General features: G+C 42.4%; 1 protein-coding gene across 1 annotated transcript in view; it reads left to right on the top strand.

Annotated features, from left to right (window-relative positions):
• The first annotated feature begins 5,476 nt into the window (after positions 1 to 5,476).
• Positions 5,477 to 15,965, top strand: part of LOC137504741 (IgGFc-binding protein-like) — a 188,240-nt gene continuing 177,751 nt past the window's right edge. Inside the window, exons 1-5 of the mRNA XM_068233324.1 lie at positions 5,477 to 5,535; positions 7,381 to 7,643; positions 10,933 to 11,014; positions 12,796 to 12,888; positions 14,601 to 14,845. Coding sequence (XP_068089425.1) covers positions 7,449 to 7,643; positions 10,933 to 11,014; positions 12,796 to 12,888; positions 14,601 to 14,845 — 615 coding nt within the window. The 5' untranslated portion in view covers positions 5,477 to 5,535; positions 7,381 to 7,448. The remainder of the gene's footprint in view (positions 5,536 to 7,380; positions 7,644 to 10,932; positions 11,015 to 12,795; positions 12,889 to 14,600; positions 14,846 to 15,965) is intronic.

Raw genomic sequence — 15,965 nt, 5'->3', positions numbered from 1 at the left:
AGTGCTGGCTTACTGAACAGGCAGAGCCGAGATTCGAACCCTGGTCTCCTGTGTCAGAGGCAGAGCCCTTAACCATTACACCTTCAGCCAACTGCTTTTCAAAGCGTCAGAGCTGCAGCCACTAGGGTGCGCTCTATAGGCAGTAGAAGTGTTAGGGAGTCTTGCCAAAGGTCTCCACACTGGTTGAAAACTAGAGCAAAATTGAGCTCTAGGGAGCCCATGGGCTCTAGTTACGCCCCCGCTAGATCACAATCTGTTACTTTCAAATTAATCAAGCTCCATCAGTCTCTATTGCAGGTAGTCCCGGTTTACAGACGCCCGACTTGCGAACGACCCGCCAATTAGAATGCCCCGATACCGCCACGATGATGTCATTTCCGTGGGGGAAGTTTGAAGAAGCGGTTTCAAACGTCCCGACTTAAGAATGGATTCTAGTTAAGAACACATCTACAGTCCCTATCTTGTTCTTTAACCGAGGACTACCTGTAATTACACTATGGCAATCACTCTAACAAATCTGATTGCCCTTTTAGAAATGTGACATTATACAAGGTAATACCAGATTTAAAAAAGTGAAGAATGACAAATAGTCATCTTTTTTGTTATTTTTTTTTTTTTTTTGCAAATGTAACAAACGCAGGCCAGAATTGCAGGATCACACATGTTCTCTACTGTTCTCAGCCAGAGAGAACCCTTATGAATCACATCCAGTACATTCCAGATGACTGCATATGTGCTCATTAGTGTTCTATACGTTCATCCTATTGTTGACCAGATTCAGTTATGTAAACATATCGGTTACCTACAGTCATGAAAGACATGAGATAAATTCCTTACCTTATTACAACTAAACTTATTTAACCATGTTGATGCAAGAATTGGACTTCAGCTGCTAATCATCATAGTGGAATTCCAATAAAAATCAAACTTTGCCCTAAGATAGCAGATATGCAGCCATCTCTCCCATCAGCGTGTGCTTGCGTATTTGTTTTACACAACACAAGTTAAAAAATAATTACACTTGGAACAGTGAGTAGCTCTGAAGATAAGACACTTGAAGCAGATGTAACCGGGATAAACAAAATTGACTCAGTCAGAGCATAAAAGAAACAGGTTGTCATAATACTTCAGGCAACCATAGAATAACATTTTTTGGAAAATATGTGTTCCATGTGACAGATTAAAGGGGGAGGCACATTGGTGGAAGTACATTTCTTAAAGGGGAACATCAGCCTAAACAAACATACTGTCATTAAGTTACATTAGTTGTGTTAATTAAAATAGATAGGTGATATAATCTCGTACCCGCCCTGTTTTAAAAGAACAGGCAAATGTTTGTGATTTCATGGGGGCAGCCATCTTTTTGGTAGAAAGGAGGTGACAGGGAGCATGAGACACAGTTCCAACTGTCCTGTATCCTGATCACCCCTCCCAGCTGCATGCGCTAGGCTTCACATCTCAAATTCACAATTTAAAAAAAAAATTGTGCCGAAACAGCAGGAGAACAACAACATCAGAAATCCCATCATGTTTTGCAAAGCATTAGGGCAAACATGCCCCGGCAGATTTATTTGATGGGGTGGAGCTTAGCTTCTGTTCAGCTAAAAATGAGCCTTGGGTAATACAAACAAAGTTTTGATGTTGTGAAACTGTTAGTCTGGAGGTTCACTTTAAACTTCATCTAGAACATTCTGAAGTTAAATTTGTTAGTTTCCTAAATAGCCCATATAAAAATAAAAAAGATTATAAGATAATTAGTGGCAATATCTCCGGCTGGCATATAAAGCATGATTGCATGCCAGACACATAAGCATTTATTTGTTTTATGACTAATCTGAAAGTGCAGCAGAAGTGCTGCACAATAAAATTATACCTTATTAACTGGTCACACCTTTCTGTGGCCAAATAGTCAAAAAGAAACCCTGAGACTGTAAGTGTTAAAGTACATCGGTCATTAGTCCTCATTCCAGCCAAAATATCACTGGAAAGCAAAGGATAAGTGTGCATTTTTCATATTTTTTCTATGTCTCCTTTAAAGCAGCAGGAACAGCCATACTGTATCAGGAAAATAAAAACCACATATATAAGTAGATAAATACTTATTCTACTTACACAACATTTGTATTGTACTGTTCATGTTTTGATTTCAGTGAATTTGATATAGTAAATAAAGAGAAAACCGTTCCAGCCATTTTACCATCTTTACTGCCTCTGACTGAAGCCAATCCTGATGTAATTTCCTCTATTACAATTTTTTTTCTCCTGGCTGAAATAGTGTATGCATTGCCAGTCCTCCTCCCCACTGAACTCTGTAGGAACAGCACTGTCATATCTAGCCTACTTTGTAAACACATGAGAGCACAACAACGTATTTGAGCAGCTTCTGCAAACGGGGGGGAGGTGTATTTCCCTTCTCAGCCTCCTGTCACACTGAACTGCCCTCAGCCATTCAGTGAGGAGCAGGAATGTGGGAGGGGAGATAACAAGCTTCCCTCTCCTCAGCAATGTACCAGAATAGAGCCAGGCTGACTGAGATAAGATTCATTACAGCAGAAACATTTATGCTTATATTGGAATTCTTACAATGCAGTCTGCATATAGACTACATAATAAACACAGAGCAGTGGGTAAATGGAATTTTATTTTATAGCTGACGATCTCGCTTTAATGAAATTCTGTGCGGTTGCGGTTCAATAAAGTTGAACTTCACAGAGGCTTTGTTGAGCACCAGTCTAAATGCCACTGATGCACATTGCTTGTATATGCCATTTTGCCGCTGTTTGTTGTGCCGCAGTCTTGGTGTGCCTTGGCGGTGCCATCGGGCTCTACCTCTACTAGTCCAGCCATTGCAACTTTGTGGGGCTTTGTACATGGCCGAGGACAGTTACATACCTGTGAATACTATTATACAAAGTCAAGGTGTATACGGTCATTGTGTGCTGGTGTGGTTGGACTTAGCATTAACAATTAAAACTTGTTTAAGTTATATTCAGCACCTGGTTTGCATGTCCTAACTTTACTTTACACTTCACTAAATTGGTTGATTACGATTCAATGAACCACTTGTATTTTTTTTCACATAAATGTACAGCATTACATTTATATTGGTTGGGAATGTGTTAAATGGGCTGCAATAAAAAACCAGCTGCACGTCCAGTTCCTTGCAGGTCTGCAACTGCACACAAATGAGGTTTCATTGCTCTGCGGTAACAATGCGGTAAATTGACACAGCGTGCCAGTGTGAAAGGGCCCTAAAGCTAAGATAGAAGTTAGTTGTCTGACTTTCTTAACATATATGATCTTTATGGACATACCTACATTTGAAAATAAAATGTACACTTATTTAGAACCAAACTTTAGAACAAAAATTACTAATTTATTCAGTAATGTGCTCAGAAAAGCATGATTAAATGCATTTCATTTAGATCAGGGGTCTCAAACTCGCGGCCCGTGGGCCATTTGCAGCCCTCGATACAATATTTTGTGGCCCGCGCCGGCAAAAGCTTCCTTATAGTTAGCTTCAGTGCTCCCAAGTAATCCGCCGCATCCCGCCACTAAACGAGGGCTGCAGAGCCCCCAAATCGCCCTGGGGGCAATCCGCCGGCATTTCCTGGAAGGGGCAGAGCTTTCAGCTTCAGCTCTGTCCCTCCTGATGGCAATCGCGGCGCATCGCCGCCTCTGCCCGCCCATCTCACTCTTCCTTCACAGAGAGGGGCGGGGAGAGGTGGCGATGTGCCGCGATTGACGTCAGGAGGGACAGAGCTGAAGCTGAAAGCTCTGCCCCTTCCAGGAAATGCCGGCGGATTGCCCCCCGGGTGATTTGGGGGCTCTGCAGCCCTCGTTTTGCGGCGGGGACACGGCAGATTACTTGTAATGGGAGCACTAAAGCGAACTATAAGGTAAAATAGGCAAAATAGTTCGCTTCAGTGTGAATTTGATTTTGAAATAAAATCAATCCAAGGGGGGAGGCCCTTGCTGCTGATTGACTTTTTTTTGTGTTTTTCTGAAATCCCTTATGCGGCCCAGCCTCATCCTGACTTTGCCTCCTGCGGCCCCCAGGTAAATTGAGTTTGAGACCCCTGATTTAGAGAACAACTGAAGTGAGAAGAATATGGAGGCTGCCATATTTATTTCCTTCTTAACAATATCAGTTGCCTGGCAGCCCTGCTGATCTATTTGGATGAAGTATTGTCTGAATCACACCAGAAAAAAAACATGCGACCAATCAAATCTTACAATAATGTCAGAAACAGACCTGCTGCATGCTTGTTCAGGGTCTATGAAATAAATTTGGCAGCCTCCATATCCCTCTTGCTTCAGTTATTCTTTAACACAGCATTAGAAACTACCAGCTTTAATTTTGGTTCATATAATCCTTGCATAGCTGCCAGCCAGACTGGAGAGCTTGCTATGAACTAGTTACGTTTCTCTACATTGCACTGTTCTCAGTCTAAAGGTGCATGTACATGCACTACAACAGTCACCCACAGGGATTGGGATTCGCTTATACAGACACGACCTTGGCTAAAGTTGAGTGATGCATAATGTTGCTAAATGGAAGGGAGGAGGGACAACGGCGTGAAGCATGATGGAGCAGCTTCCAGCAGGTTGGGTGAGATAGGGAATGAAATCTGCGTCCTACTTGGAGCCTCCTATTCCTGCTAGGCCGTAGATTTTAGTCTCCTGTCACCTGCGTGCTCCCATCACTCTCACCTCTCTCCCTGCTGGGGCACTCAGCTGTCTAATGACAGCTGAGCTCCGAGGCGCCAGGCGGAAGCCAATTTCATTGGGTCCTGACCCTGTGATCATTGTAATTCACAGTTATCACAGCACTAAAATTGGAAAAAAGGGGCCAGAGTCTGCTGGGTTGAAAAACGGTTAAAAATATGGCATGTCATATCTTTCAGCAACCTTGTAAAACTTGTATACACACGCTTGATTCTTAAACGTGACGGCCCCCAGCATGTCTATGAAGCTCTACAGTGTGAGACTGACTTGGAAAAAGAAAAAGAAAAAAAAATAATCTTAGCTTTCAACTACAGACCTTCACCGTCCAATTGGAAAGCTGGGGAGGGGCCTGCCCTTTCTGTGCTGCTCAACTGCAGAGAAAACAAAGATGAAGGTTCACTGCTGCCTCTGCTAGTGCTTCTGTGTTGTTGGAGTTCCTGAATTACAGTAGTGGCTGCACAGAAATGGCATATAGGGCAATTCTCATAATCTATATTTTATCTATTCCTTTACATATTTGCCAAAGAATCGGCTTTATGTGCATTAAATACATTTGTCTATTGTTTGTAATCGTAATAGATTAAGCATATGCTGAATAGTAGACTGTATGCATCCTTCTTTTACTAATTCTTTTGTAATTTTTTTGATTTTTAGACTACATAATTTATTGTAACTTTAATGACAACAACAGACCTTTCTGTGACTGGAAGCAAAGCTTTGGGGATGATGTTCAAGGAGTCTGGATCAGAGCAAAAGGGAGGACACCAACCGAAGGCACAGGTCCAGATGGGGATTTTCCTGATGGATGTAAGATCAGAACACTAATAATATGTAATGGACATAACAAAAATGTATGTGAACATAGGTTAGATGATGTAAGCACTACACCAATGTGGCACTTCTGTTTTACTTTGCTCTTCATGCCACACTGAAACTTGCTCTGAAGGAAAAATACACAGAGTTGTACAAATTAACAAAAAGAACCAAAAGGTGGGCAGACAGGCTGCATGATGTGGCTAGATATGCCTGATAAGGTATAGGGAGGGTGCTCCCTGGAAGATGAGTGGTGCTGGGTGAAGGTGCTGGGCAGAGAAGTGCTTGGTGAGGGTGCTGGTTGGAGAGTAGCGTGGGCTGAGGTTGCTGGGTGGGAAGTAGGGCTGGGTGACGGTGCTGGGTGGGGAGTAGTGCTTAGTGAGGGTGCTGGGTAGGGAATAGTGCTGAGTGAGTGTAGAATAGTTCTGGGTGGGAAGTAGCACGTGTTGAGGGTGCTGGGTGGGGAGTAGTGCTGAGTGAGGGTGCTGAGTGAGTGTAGAGTAGTTCTGGGTGGGGAGTAGCACGGGCTGAGGGTGCTGGGTGGGGAGTAGCACGGGTTGAGGGTGCTGGGTGGGGAGTAGTGCTGTGTGAGGGTGCTGGGTGGGTAAAGTGCTGGCTAGGTGCTGACTGAGTGGATAGAAGCACTGGCTCGGTGCTGGTGGGTAAGGAAAAGTGGTAGGTGAGTGAGAAGCAATACTAGGCTTGTGTGGAGACAATACTTTGTGGGTGAAAGGTAATGAATACTGGGTGAGGAGAAGTGCTGGCTGGGTATAGTGGTTGGTTGTAGAGGAAGGCAAGAAGGCTGGCTTAAAGGGCAGGGTGAATGGGTAGAGTGAAAGGCTGGCTACGGGTTGTTGGTGAGGAAGAGGACTGCCTGGCTGAAGGTGCTGAGCAGTTGTTCTGTAGTTGTTGCATGACTGTTGCCGGTTTAACTTTTTTCAATTTACTGTGGAAGATGGGCATACAGATTACATACCCCCTGGGCATATAGATTCAGTGCTGCTCGTAATGGAAAAATCTACGCTTACGGATCATTACGCGTAATTTTACGCTATTACGCATTACGCAATTACGGTTACGGCGTAGGAAATTATCTACGGTACATCACTGTAATTACACGTAAACTTACGCAATTACGCGTAAGGATACCGTAATGAAGGCGCTTACACTACGATGTTACGCGTAGTGCCGTAATGACCATTAATGCGTATTTTTGGACGCATGCGGAAGATATGTACGCAATAGCCGTCAATGTGACAGTTATTGCGTACATATTCGTATGCGTCAAAACGTACGCTTATACTGAAGGGCGGGAGAAGATACTATTGGTTGCTTAGGATGTTGACTAATTGGCTACTCTTAGAAAATGGGAGATTTTACGTTAGTAATTACGCGTAAAATTACGCGTAAGTGTTCGTAAAATTACGCATGCCTAGCAATTACGGTAGACAGTGTAATTACGATACCACTTACGGTCTTACGCGTAAATAATTACGCGTAAGACCGTAAGTTACGCGTAACGCTTACGCGTAACTTTACATTGAATTACGATGCGTAATTACGCTCATGCGTAATTTCGGCCCAGCACTGGATTACATCACGCAACTTTCTGCCACAGTTCTGGGGAAACTGCGCATTACACAGAAAAGTATTAACAATATTACTACTATTAGAATATAATGTATGGAGAGGAAAACAATGCTAACTGTTCTGAAACCAAGGTTCTGCTTACTTTCAGAGGGCTTGTCACTTTTCTCTCTATTTTTTTAATAAAGAGATTGATACACAGTGATTTAGTTACTTATTCCAAAACACAACTTTTTAATCTCTCTCTTCCAGTTGATTATTACCTTTATCAGGAAGCAACTAACCTAGTCCCAGGAGACAAAATTAAGCTGAACAGCCCAATGCTGGCTATCCATGGTGATGTGTGTATAGATTTCTGGTATCACATGCATGGCTCAGAGGTAGAAAACCAGCTAAAGGTAGTCGTAAAAGATGACACAGACACATATGAAGTTTGGCAAAGGACGGGACAACAAGGCCTGGACTGGCTTTATGGCTCAGTTACATTTCCGTCATCAAGAGCGAAGAATATTCAGGTAAGTAATTTTTCTTTTACTTTGTGTAGTAGTGATTACTGCTCTACAAAGTGAAAAATATGAACAGTAATTAAAGTCAACCTGTCATAACAGTAGTATGATTTTACATCTCCACTACATTGTGAGCTTGTACGAAAACACGACCAACCATAGTCCTATATTGTATGCTTTTTCCAAGTCAGTGACTCACTAGATAGCACTGGTAAAGACAAAGGATGAGTATGGCAGCTGAGTAATAGGGTACATATATATTGATTCTGCACAAGTGGTTGGAGCTCTACCAACACTTATCAGCAGTACAGTTTATGATTTATGTTTTGGGATTATAACAATGGTTTTGTCAGAAGTCTCAACATTTGCCCATCCACCTGTTGTTTTCCTAGCCTCAGTCCCCACCCTAACAAAATCCTGCTTCTTGATGTCTAACCTTAATCTCCTTTCCAATGAATAACCTTAAAAACCGTTATTCCTGGCAAAAACCACCTTACTGAGGTCGAACTATAACCTCACACTTGCAAAAAATAAGCAAAAACCTTTTAATGTCCAAAACTCCCACACCTCCCAATGTAAACCTTCCATCTGTTGCCCAACTGATTCTACATTGTCACCCTGTGTCTGGAAGGCTGCCAACTCTTTCGTGCTGATCTGTTATGCACACCCCTCTCCAGGCCCCTCTATGCACACTGCAGTGTGTGTGTTATTTACATAAGCCAGCAGCTTCTCTGCTCTCTTATCAGTGACAGAAGAGCTGGCTGACACAAGGAGTGAAAGGAGCTGGCTGACACATACTGAGGAATTACAGATACAGGCAGTGCTGTCTGCAGCCTGTCACTAGTATTCAGTGGATGAGAGCTGCAGGGGGACAGAAGGTAAATACACAAGTGATCTCTTGAGATTCAAAAGGAAGGCTGTATACAGCCTGCTTGTGTATGGATGTATTTTCTAGGTGTGGACATACTGTACATCAACCTACTTCCTGTTTTGGTGGCCATTTTGTTTGTTTATAAACAAACTTTTTAAAACTGTTTTTGACTACTTTTAATGCGGCGGGGAGCGGCGAAATTGTGACAGAGGGGAATAGGAGATGTCCACTAACACACTGGTATGTTTACTTTTGTGCTATTTTAACAATACAGATTCTCTTTAATACTTGTGTAACCTCAACCTTCTTGGTATTCTCTTAGCCTTAAAGAGAACCCGAGGTGGGTTTGAAGAATATTATCTGCATACAGAGGCTGAATCTGCCTATACAGCCCAGCCTCTGTTGCTATCCCAAACCCCCCTAAGGTCCCCCTGCACTCTGCAATCCCTCATAAATCACAGCCACGCTGCTGACAAACAGCTTGTCAGAGCTGGCTGTGTTTATCTCTATAGTGTCAGTCTGCTGCTCTTCCCGCCTCCTGCAGAACTCCAGTCCCCGCCTGCATCCCTTCCCTCCCTGCTGATTGGAGGGAAGGGACGGGGGCAGGGACCGGAGCTATGCAGGAGGCGGGGGAGCAGCTGAGACTGACACTACAGATGTAAACACAACCTCACAGCACGGCTGTGATTTATGAGGGATTTCAGAGTGCAGGGGGACCTTAGTGGGGTTTGGGATAGCAACAGAGGCTGGGCTGTATAGGCAGATCCAGCCTCTGTATGCAGATAACATTCTTTAAACACACCTCGGGTTCTCTTTAACCAAAACTCAACTTCCATCATTTCTGTCCCTGACTTTGGCTAGCAATTTACTTCAGATGAACCAAGATTTTCTCTGGTGCACAATTGTACCATTTGGAGATTCAGCTAAGAGCAGTTACAATGACTCTCATATACTGTAGCTATTACCGGCTGTGCAACATGCATACACGTGGCTGATTTTCGCCTAGTAAATTTGTAAATACGTATTTTTTTATGCATGTACCTTTATGAAGCCTTTGTAAATAATACTTCATATCTCTTCAACTACGGCAACATCCTCTTATTCAGTATCACTAGTTTTACTTGCAGTTAGACATCTATCCTTGTCACTGCTCTTCATCTGCTTTTCCTCTCAGAAATATCAACACTTCCTTCAGCTTAGTGAGAATCAAGCTGTGCTTTGCTTTTTAATCACTCCACTGCTCTTGTCTCACATATACTTTGGATGTTCTCCATACGTACACCCTAACTACTTTCTCGTCTCCTTCAATGACCTATTGCTCCAATACCCTTCATATGCTCCAAGGATTCTAGGATGTGCCTCCCTTGCTGGAATTCTCCTTGTCATCCCACTAAAACCACCACTCGCACCACTAGCCCACAAAAACCACTTAACCAAACTTGCCTACCCATCTTTCTCTACTTCCATTTCCCCAATCTATTGTAGACTATGTTCTCCAACTGACTAAATTGGCTTCTATAGCTGAATGACCACTGTAGCTGAACACATAAGCACCAGCAACAGCATAATAAAGGTTAGTGTTAGGTGTAGTGGTAGGAAGGTGGGTGTTAGGCATAGTAGTAGTAGAAAGAGAGGCTCCCTTTGCTGATCGGCTATTTGCAATTGTTACTGGCCTGTTATTGGCCCGAGGAAGCGGCCTTAGACCTGTGAAACACATTGCCTGGGCTAAATAAATATTTCTTTCTCTATACAAAAATCTCGTCATTGAGGTAAGCCATCTCATTTTTTTTATATATCTTGTTTTTAATCCAATTTTATTCACACTGGGGCACCTCTTTACCCAAATTGTGTAGTTGTAGAAAGGTTAGTGTTAGGTGTAGCAGTAGGAAAGTTAGAATTAGGCATATTGTAAGGAAGGTTAGTGTTAAGCATTGTGGTAGGAAGGTAAGCGATAGGCGTAGTAATAAAAGGGTTCATGTTAGGCATAGCAGTAGCAAGGTTAGTGTTAGACATAGCATGTAAGAAGGTTATTTCTAGGCGCAGCAGTAGATGAGTTGGTGTTAGACGATAGGGTAAGTGGAGGTTAGATTAGAGTTTAGGGTTTGACTTCTACAAAGTCAACTTTCAGCTACCGGTAAGTACAGCCACGAGTAGGCTACTGGGTAAAAATTGTATAGGCGCTAGTGTAATATCGTTTATATAATATTACTGATACTCTTAGTATCAGCACAATATTTGGGCCAGATTCTCTAGTGTCCATACAAAACACAAATAAAAACAATCCAACTTTTTTTCTTAACATAAAATACCAGTATAAGAGTAGTTTGGATGTAAGAATGTGTGCAACATACAGCACATACTGTTTGTAGAAAATAAGTTCCACATTTAAGTTTGACATCACCTTCTTCTACATCTTTTGAATGACAGGTCTCTTTTGAAGCTATTCGAGGGCTGACAGAATATGGAGATACAGCTATTGATAACATCGGAGTGAGACATGGAGCATGTGGTATGGCTTTAGTTACATATTCTTATTGTTACTATGCATTGGGACCACTATAGTACCATAACATAGCGTATGTCAGTGTTTCTCAAGCCTGTCCTCGTGGCTCCCCAATGGTGCATGTTTTGCAGGCAGCCTCACCTATGCACAGGTGGGGTAATTAGTGTCTCAGCTAGGTGGAATCCATGTAGCTGAGACATTAATTACCCCACCTGTAAATAGCAAAAATCTATTAACCCTTCGCACTCTCACATGCAAATGTTCAAACAAATGCATTCACAGATTCACTCATCCAGGCACAACTGTTATCCCTACAGCTAAGTTAAAAGCCGGGGTTTTGGTTCACAGAAGAATGCATTCTTATGCTTAGTCACCTATACTGCGCAGAAGTACCCAGGTAAACATAGGTGTCCTAACTCTGGCCCTGTAACATGCATAGTGCAGACATGCAAACACATTCATTGCATCAAACCTATCAATGGATTAGGAGCACACATCCTGACGTCCTCTCCTGGGACAGATAGTGCATCTTACCAATCGCACAAGGGAGCTAACGTAATGTATCCATGTGCACCATGCGCATATACCAGAATGCAGACAGCTTATGCTGGTGTATGCGCATGGTGCACATGGATACATTATGTTAGCTCCCTTGTGCGATTGGTAAGATGCACTATCTGTCCCAGGAGAGGACGTCAGGATGTGTGCTCCTAATCCATTGATGGGTTTGATGCAATGAATGTGTTTGCATGTCTGCACCATGCATGTTACAGGGCCAGCATTAGGACACCTATGTTTACCTGGGTACTTCTGCGCAGTATAGGTGAATAAGCATAAGAATGCATAAGATAACAGTTGTGCCTGGATGAGTGAATCTGTGAATGCATTTGTTTGAACATTTGCATGTGAGAGTGCGAAGGGTTAATAGATTTTTGCTGTTTTCTAGCCACACCCCCTTCAGCACCTCCCTTTCCTTAACTTATTTAATGTCCTAACTAGATGCGATGTGCCTGGATATATGTATTTTATTTTCCACCTGTAAATAGGGGAGGTTGCCTGAAATACATGCACCATTGGGGAGTCACGAAGACAGTTTTGAGAAACACTGACTTATGTATTCTTTAATACTTTATGGTAAAACGTATAGAAATGTGTCACAGTTACCTTGCTTATGAAGTTACCATGCTCACCGTGGTCATATATGCCCAAACCTACACTCCAAGCTTAAAAAAAATGTATTGCTTGAGACGTTGTAGTATCAGAGCCTAGTATCTACTGGTAAACCATGATACCTAAAGCCTTCCTTAGACTGCATTATATTCTCTAAGGCCTGGTGCACACCAAAAACCGCTAGCAGATCTGCAAAATGCTAGCAGATTTTGAAACGCTTTTTCTTATTTTTCTGCAGCGTTTCAGCTAGCGTTTTGCGGTTTTGTGTAGCGGTTTTGGTATAGTAGATTTCATGTATTGTTACAGTAAAGCTGTTACTGAACAGCTACTGTAACAAAAAACGCCTGGCAAACCGCTCTGAAGTGCCGTTTTTCAGAGCGGTTTGCGTTTTTCCTATACTTAACATTGAGGCAGAAACGCATCCGCAATCCAAAATCTGCAGCAGCCCGGGAGTATGCGTTTCTGCAAAACGCCTCCCGCTCTGGTGTGCACCAGCCCATTGAAATACATTACCCTAGCAGATCAGCACCCGCAAGCGGATCGCAAACCGCAGCAGAACCGCTCTGGTGTGCACTAGGCCTTACAGACATTTATCATTTGAAATATGTTTTTTTTAGGAACAAAATCAACTGAGACACCAAGTACGACAGTTACCTTAAAAACAATTTCTCCAATCTCTACAAATCCATCATCTTCTCCAGATATATCAGGTATGATATATTTCACTATTTTCATTGTGATTTGCCATTGTTTTGAAAAAAAAAGCACAAAAATCATAAAATGTTTTTTATTTGCTTTATGACCTACAAGAAAAATAAAAAAATCCTCTATATTTTTTTACGTCAGTAGCCTTAACAATGCCTTATAAAAAAGTACCTCCTCAAATTCAATGCTCTGCACTTTTGGGCAAACTTAATTCATTTGAAATTATATTGTTAATAATAATGCTAAAAAAAGTATGCCGCTTTTCTCCTGTTGGACCCAAAGCACTTTAGACCTGCTGCCACTAAGGGCGCACTTCATATGCCACACTGCAGTGTTAAGAAGTATTGCCCTAAGGATTTCTTACTTAGTAGGAACTAGCTTAGGGGCGGTCCACACTAGACCCAGTTGCAGAACGCAATCTACAGTCCAGGCTCCTGTTTTCAGAAACCGGAATGCAAACGGATCCATTCTGCCCTTTTACAGCATACGTTTTTGATCCGTTTGCACTTGTTTTTTTTTTGTTTTTTTGGTTTGTTTTCTCCCCCTCCAACAAAGGATGGCTAAGGGGGTAGAAGCCAGGGGGCTGCAGGCACAGCAGCAGGGAGGGGAGAAAATAAGTGAGCAGGGGAAGCAATTACCTCCTCTGCTCATTGCATGACTTCCTGCAATGCCACCCACTAGACCCCCCTCCCCACCACTGTGTCCGCAGCCCCCTGTCCTGGTTTCTACCCCCTCAGACTACCTGGGGGGACACCTATAAGGTGAAGGAGCAGGCAGTAGGCAATGCGATCTCCCTCCATTTTGTGTTCAAAGCTCTCTGTGTAGAGGGAGATCTGTTTTTGCATTACCTTGCCCTATCCCTCCATGTATCAGGGATCGATCTGGGTCCATGAAGTCCTGACAAGTCAGGACCCTTCATTCAGTTTTTGTATCTGGATCCCACGGATCGCCCATGGATCTGCTTCAGAAGTAAGTGAAGACGGTTGCTATTTTTAACATTGGTATCTGTGTCCCTGTTTTTGATCCAGGCCCCAAAATGGGGACACGGATACGTTTTTAAAACTAGTGTGAACTGGCCCTTACTAATTTATTAGGTACTGCCAATATTCGAACCCTGATCAGGGGTGGTGCTGTTAATTAGAACACTATCCAGCCTCTGTAGTAAGGTCAGGGACCACACCTGAGGCCCTATATATATGAGTTGAGTTGACTGAACTCCCTTTAGAAAAAATTGAACTGGAAATAAACTTATGAGGAAATAAATTGTATGTGTAGTACTAATGTTACACACATAAGTGACTTAATTTAAAGTCTTATATTTTCATCCAGTTTAACAACTACATTTTAAGACTGCATTCTAAACAGCAGCTATGACAGTCTGATGTAAAATATGCTTATTTCAGCTTAAAAACAACCAAACCATTTGAACTTTTCAGTACATAAATGTAATCAGCTGTGTTTTTTCCCCAGAAAAATAGAAGAGTTTTGCCTCCTGTTTCCTTTTTACCACATTAGAGTTTATTCTACGAGCTACAACAGCATCATTTGTATAATAAGCACTAATTTTCAAACACTTGCAATGCAGGCAACGAGAAAGGGACCTTAGACTATTTCTTGGTTGGACTAGTACTTTATGTACATACAATATGTGTATCTCCTCGTGTTATATGTCAATTCAGGTACACTTTAAAGTTTCATGTACTTGCTTTTTTTGCAGGAGGAACATGCAGTGGATATGGTGATCCTCATTATTTCACATTTGATGGCAAGCCTCATACATTCATGGGGAACTGCACTTACACACTTTCAAAACTTTGTGACGCTGACAGTGGCTTGCCATTTTTTAATGTGGAAGTAGAACATGAATACAGAGGAGATGACACACGTGTGTCATACGTCAAGGAAGTCACAGTGTATGTTCACAGCTACAAAATTAGCCTGCAAAAACAAAAGGTTGTGAAGGTAAGTTACTTACCCACCTCATCCATTGCTGTAGTAGTTGGAAATCAGTAATGAGACATTAAAGGCAAAAGTGTGGGAAACTGTATCAGGTGTGACTATGAGAATATTTTTAATATGATAATATCACACATGGATATAAACAGGTGTACCTTCCAAAGTACACTTAGAGAAAAATAGTCATAGATAATAAGAGCTTTATCTGCTGACATACAGGTCGGTCTGCATCAGGGAGGAAATGTAAGGTTTTTAGTGCCAATGGGGTTGATTCATCAAACATAGTGCACAGCAATATTACCTCCACTTCCGCATGCAGCTCCATGGGTTACGCAAGTAGCACAACTCGCAGTACTAGAGTAGTGCAACTGTTGCTACATCAACACGTTATGGTCACGCTACTTGCGTAACTCTCTGTGCTGCATGCAGAAGTGAAGATAATATTGCCGTGTATTATGTGTGCACCTCAGTATAAGCAATGTTTGATGAATCAACCCCAAATTGAGATATAGACCCTGACTTAATTAACTACTGTCCCAGGAGATAATTTTTTTATGTTAACTACAACCTAACTTTTCAGTCCCTAGCCATTGAACGGTAGTAAAAAGTAGGTAAAAAAGTGATACTAAGCTCATTTTGAGTATTTTCACTTTTTTTCTGTTGGCTTGAACTGTATTTTTTTGATAAGGTTTGAAAATATCTCCTGCGAGGAAAAGTAGTAGAAAAGTTAATTGAGAAATAGCCAATAGTGTTGCAGTAGTCTCGTATCTCCGATGTAAAATGATTTACGAGCAAACAGGTGAATTATTAACCCTGACATCCACTGATTCTTGCCTTACTAGAGCACAGGTTTCCATTATGTTTTCTATTTTACAACCTTGGAACTCTTTAACTACCTGCGGACCGAGCGAGTATGAATCTACGGCGGGCAGGGGGGAGCTGCGGTCCTGACCGGACGTAAACTCTACGTCCCATTGACCGCGCGCCCCCGCACGTCCCCGTCGCTCGGTCCGCTCTGCCCCCGCCGCAATGTGCTGCCCTGCCGCCTCTATGACGGCAGAGTTCTGTGAGCTGGGCAGGAGCCATTTTCATTGGCTCCTGGCCCTGTCATTCATGTAAGCCGTTC

This window comes from Hyperolius riggenbachi, chromosome 4 (assembly GCF_040937935.1).
Source record: "Hyperolius riggenbachi isolate aHypRig1 chromosome 4, aHypRig1.pri, whole genome shotgun sequence".
NCBI lineage: Eukaryota > Metazoa > Chordata > Amphibia > Anura > Hyperoliidae > Hyperolius > Hyperolius riggenbachi.
The sequence above is the reverse complement of the archived record's forward strand: the minus strand, read 5'-3'. Positions and strand labels throughout refer to the sequence as shown.